Source organism: Oryzias melastigma, linkage group LG2 (genome assembly GCF_002922805.2).
Source record: "Oryzias melastigma strain HK-1 linkage group LG2, ASM292280v2, whole genome shotgun sequence".
NCBI classification, from domain to species: Eukaryota; Metazoa; Chordata; class Actinopteri; order Beloniformes; family Adrianichthyidae; genus Oryzias; species Oryzias melastigma.
The window spans coordinates 2,465,856-2,471,123 of record NC_050513.1 but is presented as its reverse complement, the minus strand read 5'-3'; the positions used below and the strand labels follow the sequence as shown (position 1 = coordinate 2,471,123).

At 34.4% G+C, this 5,268-nt stretch overlaps 1 protein-coding gene across 1 annotated transcript in view; it reads left to right on the top strand.

Annotated features, from left to right (window-relative positions):
- LOC112159933 (zona pellucida sperm-binding protein 3) overlaps window positions 1-4,667 on the top strand; it is a 12,674-nt gene extending 8,007 nt beyond the window's left edge. The window contains exons 7-11 of the mRNA XM_024294194.2: window positions 1,796-1,916; window positions 2,650-2,741; window positions 2,810-2,904; window positions 4,304-4,441; window positions 4,515-4,667. Coding sequence (XP_024149962.1) covers window positions 1,796-1,916; window positions 2,650-2,741; window positions 2,810-2,904; window positions 4,304-4,441; window positions 4,515-4,639 — 571 coding nt within the window. The 3' untranslated portion in view covers window positions 4,640-4,667. The remainder of the gene's footprint in view (window positions 1-1,795; window positions 1,917-2,649; window positions 2,742-2,809; window positions 2,905-4,303; window positions 4,442-4,514) is intronic.
- The last annotated feature ends 601 nt before the right edge of the window (window positions 4,668-5,268 follow it).

The following is a 5,268-nucleotide window of genomic DNA, read 5'->3' as shown; positions in this document are numbered from 1 at the left end:
CCGGAATTGAATGGGTATTTGATTGTCTATTTTAAATGTTTAAATGTCTTCTTTCTTTATGTTTCTTATGTACAGCGCCTTGAGCTGGTGCATGCCATGAAATGCGCTTTATAAATAAAGATTATTATTATTATTATTATTATAATAAAAACTTGATTAGTACATGAACAGTTCTTAAAAAAACCTTAAACATCATGATCCAATCAATGCCTCCTACTCACTACCTTTGTCTTTTTCTTGATTTTTGTTATGTAATGTTTTTGCTTTAAATGATTTGTTGGGGTTTCTTGCCCTTCAGGGTCACCGTACATTTTTTTTATTCTATTTTCGAACAAAAACAAGATGGCGTAATTTTTTGAATATGAAACGGTGTATACTTTTGACAGTTTCACAGGATTTCCTTTCAAAATAAAAGCACTCTGCCCCATTAAGGATCGTCCCAATGCAGTAAATGTACTACGAGTTATCTCAAAAGTGTTAAAAAAAGCACAATTCATATTGTAGCCAGAAATGTCTAAATTGGAGCTAATTTAACTGAAAAAAGTGAAATATTGGATCATTAACAAAAATTATATAATTTGCTCTATTTAAGAATTTGTTTTCATCAAGCCAAACATTTTAAGATTTACTCAACTTAGAATTTTAATTTGATAAAAACCAATATATTTAAATTTAACATATCATAGAGATTTGGTTAATTGATTCAATATTTTACAGTGTAAGTGAACCTTGCTGTGTTTTTCAAACCACTTGAAATCCTTGAATCTGTTTAAAATTTAAACATTCTCCTTAAAATCTGGACCACCTTAAACTTAACCTCCAGCTAATTTTTGTATGGAGCTCAAATATCAGTCAAAGTTTGACCTTGAAGCCACACTGATTGACCTCCGCTGGAGCATTATGGGTAATGTAGTCAGGAGCTTTGCATGTGATTTGAACAGTTTATGAATAAAGTTTGACTTATCCGACTGTCTTGTTTCACTTGATTGCACCTTGCAATCAGAAATTTTACTTTTTAAAACTTTTTTTTTCTATAAACAAAGGCCACGAATAGAAGGTTGTAGTCCTGTGATCTACATGTTTTTTTGTGTTTGTTTTAAATCATTTGAAATTGGATTCCACACCAAAAAAGGATGACTGCACAAGAAAAGTCAAGATTTTATTTAATTTTTAATTTTTTTTAATTGAAGCGAATCTGAAGCAGGTAGAGGATCTTTTTCGACACAGGATGTTTTATTTTGAAAGGAAATTAAGGGACTTAAAACTAAAAGTAGTTAAAATTACTAAAAAAAAGTAAGAATTTAATATATTTTGATTATTATTAATATTTAAAAGCTACATGTTATACATGAAAGGCTTAATTGGCACAAAACCATAAATGTAATGTATTTTTCTACAAGTGTCTTTGTGGCTCTCGCTGGGTTCTGGTCAGTCATTTAGTGGCCCTAATGAGTCTTCAGGTCAAAACACTAATTCTTAATTTATTTATTTTTCCCCACCAAGTTTTGAGCATTTTTACGTTTTGTAAAGATTTTGGTATCTGCCAAGAAAATTTCTTTTTTTTGCCTCCTTTACTTGTCGTGTCTGAATCTAAAGAGCTAAAATATTACAGAAACTTGCGGCTTTAAATGTTTTAAAACTTGAGTTCATGTTAAAACTTCTGTTTTATTGACATTGAAATACAAAAAAAAGCTTTAATTTTTCTGAAGTCAAAGTTCCTTTTTTTTTTTTTCTTTTTTGGTTGTGAATTTAAACCAATTTTTCTGTATTTTGTCGTTTTTTTTTTTTTTTTAAGGTGTTTAATAGACGCAAAGCAGACGGGAGAGCAGTCTTACTTCATGCAGAGGCTGCAGGAGAATAAACTTCACTTCCAGCTGAAAACCTTCAGGTTCAACAAAGACCAAAGCAACAATTCGGTGAGAGCAGCTGGCTAAAGTAATGATAATAATGCATTTTTATTTAAGTGTATTTCACAACACTGTTCAAATTCAAAGTAAAGCACAATAAAATCACTTTAAGAGAATATTTAAACACATGATCTAAATTGATATCTTAATAAAATCAGATGAAGGAAAATTGTTATTTGGAAAATGTAAAAATGTTTGGTGTTTTGTCCTTCAAAATAAAATGTTTCCTTCATGTATTTGATGGAACTAAAGTGAAACACATCATTGGTTCTTGTAGTAGATTTAATTTAGCAGAAAACTGAAATTTATCACGTTTAATGCGTGCAAAAAGTAAATTCAATTTTTTTATTAAATTCTCAGCAGTGTCTTTAAACTAGCTTGTATGTTTGTAGGGGGGGTTGTAACTGTAACTTTTAACCCTCTAAAGGGGTCAAACTAAAAATAATAATTCAAAATGGGGCATTTTTGTTTAAAATCCCCCCTCCCTAGTTCTGATATTAACATAAAGGAGCTGCTTTGTGATTGAAATTGCTTTAGATTTTCATTTTAAATGCAAAATGTTACATAATTAGTACAATTCCTGATTAGATTTGAGCTATATTGATATTTTTAAATGGAATAACCTGTTAAACTACGCACATTTTATTTATTTATAGGTATCCAGCCCCACAATCCATATTTTCTATTTTTTTTATTTAGAATTGTCCTTTCGACTTTACTAAGTTTGCTCTACTTCTGTCAGTTCTACATCACCTGCCACCTGAAGGCGACCCAGCTGCACGCTCCTATCGACTGGCAGCACAAAGCCTGCTCCTTCCTGACTGAAGCCAAAAGGTGGGCGGAGTCAGATGTTTGATCTTACTGCCCTGAACACAGTTTGTAACGAATGCTCCTCTGCACAGATGGGTGGCGTCGGGCGGAGACAACAAGGTGTGTAGCTGCTGCGAGAGCAGCTGCAGCGAGCCGAGGATGAGGAGGAGCTATGCAGCAGACGCAGGTGAGATGCAGGAGCTGCAGCTTCTTCTGGTGATGGTTTCCTTCTAGAATGGGGTGGAAACCTCAATCACACAAGGGACCAAAATTAAAAACACTCTTTAGGTCGCGGGCCGAACAGGATAAACATTTATTGAACACTCTAAAACTACACTTTTAAAACTTTAACTTTTTAACATGATTATAAACTAGATGTATAGCATTACCTGTGATGATGCTAGTGTGAATGTTGTAAACTGAATTTGGCTGCTGAAGATGCTAAAAACACTGAAGCTGCTAGCCAGCTAAAATATTAACTAATTAGCCTAAAAACTGAAAATAAACTTAGGTTAGCAGAAACATTTAGTATATTGCTGAAATATTAGCTAAACTTGAAAATAGCATAGAAAACAGGGGGGAAAAAAAACATAAATAGCCAAAACACCTAGCATGTAGCTGAAATATTAGCTAAACTTCATAACAGACTTTAAAAAAAGTTTAGGTTAGCCAAAACGGCTAGTATATTGCTGAAATATTAGCTAAACTCCAAAACGGCCTTAAAAAAGCTTAGGTTAGTCAAAGTAGCTAGCATGTAGCTGGAAAAATGAAAAAAAAAAAGGCTAAACTTCAAAACATCTTAAAAAGTCAGAATTGGTGAAAACGGCAAGTACGTAAATATTAGCCTAACTCCAAAACAGCCTAGAAAACTAAAAAAATACATGGCCTAAATTAGCCAAAACAGCTAGCATGTAACTTAAAAAAAAGCTACACTTCAAAATATCCCTAAAAAAATAAACTGAAGAAGCCTAAATTAGCCAAAACCGCTAATAGGTGAATATTAGCTAAACTCCAAAACAACCTAATAAAAACAAATAAGAAAACCTTCGGTTAGCCAAAACAGCTAGCATGTAGCTGAAACATTAGCTAAACTTTGAAATGGCCTAAACAAAAAAATACTAAATTAGCCAAAACGGCTAGTGTATAAATATTGGTTGAGCTTTAAATATCCACACAAAAAAAACAGAAAAAGCCTAAATTAGCCAAAACGGCTAGCATGTTGCTGAAATGTTAAACTCCAAAATAACCTTAAAAATCTTAGTAAATGCCAAAATAGTATAGAATTCCAATTTTTAAAACTGTAACTTTTTAACATAATTATGAATAATAAAAAGTCAGGAATATTATTCCAGAATAAATCAACTTAAACCTTAAATAACTTCCAATATTTCTCTCTCCATTAAAAACATTTTGTCAAATTTATACAGGTTACAAATAAACACAAGATAACATTGAGTCATTAATAACAATAAAATAAAATCATCTAGAGGGCCGGATCCGGCCCCCGGGCCTGGACTTTGACACATTCCAGAATACCTGTTAATTTCTTTAATGTAATTAATCAAATTTGACTTGATCTGCTCTAGAGCTGCAGGTGGAGGGAACCGTCGTTCTGGGCCCGATCCTCGTCATGAAGGACGTCCATGAGGAGCTGCCTGCAGGACCAGAGCTCCCACCAGAACCCGTTCCCGAGCTCCAAACGCAGGAGGAGGAGCCAAGCGCCGGTGAGAAATCCGACTCTGCCGAGCAGCTGCTGCTGGAATTGGTTGACCCGTGACGTTGGGTCTGTTTTCTCAGCGCCTTACCTGTCGACCGGCCTGCTGTGTGGGGCGGGGGCTATGCTGGCAGTGATGGTGGCGTTCCTGAGCTCTGCCGTCTGCAGCAGACCTCGCAAACCTGCCGTCTTTTCAGTTTGCTCCTGATTTAAGCCAATAAAATATTTATATCCAAGCTTCCTCTTCATTTTATTTTTCCCTCCTCTGTGTTGGTGCCAAGAGCGGGAAGAACGGATAGATGTTTGTCATCTGGGTGTTAATTATCACCCATCAATATTTAATACTAAGCTCTTTGTGATTTATAGAAATGGGGCTATATCCGTTTCAGACTTTGTTGCTCACTTTCTAAGAGAAAATCCAACATTTTAGTGAACATCTGTTGATTGTAGCACCAGTCCGTTTGATTGAAACCTTTAGTCTCTGTTTACACTCTACACCCTCAACCTAACATTACCAGTGCAACAAAAACCTACATCACAAATGTAATCTTTTTCAACCTGTATTCTTCTTAATCTGTTTCCTGATTCACAACAATATGAGTAAAGAAATACTCAAATACAGTTTTAAACTTTTCTTGAAAAATGCCCATCAGGAAAACGAGCTAAAAAAAAAACATTTTCACCAAAGTGAGTCTTTACAAACTGCGGTTCGCTTGCAAGTGGACTCTGGTATGGTTCAGAAACAGTGTAAACAGACAAATGGAAAACTGACTTGAGTTCTATAAAATGACGTACTAGTTGATTGGTAGAAAGTTGACATTAGAAAGCACAGATAAA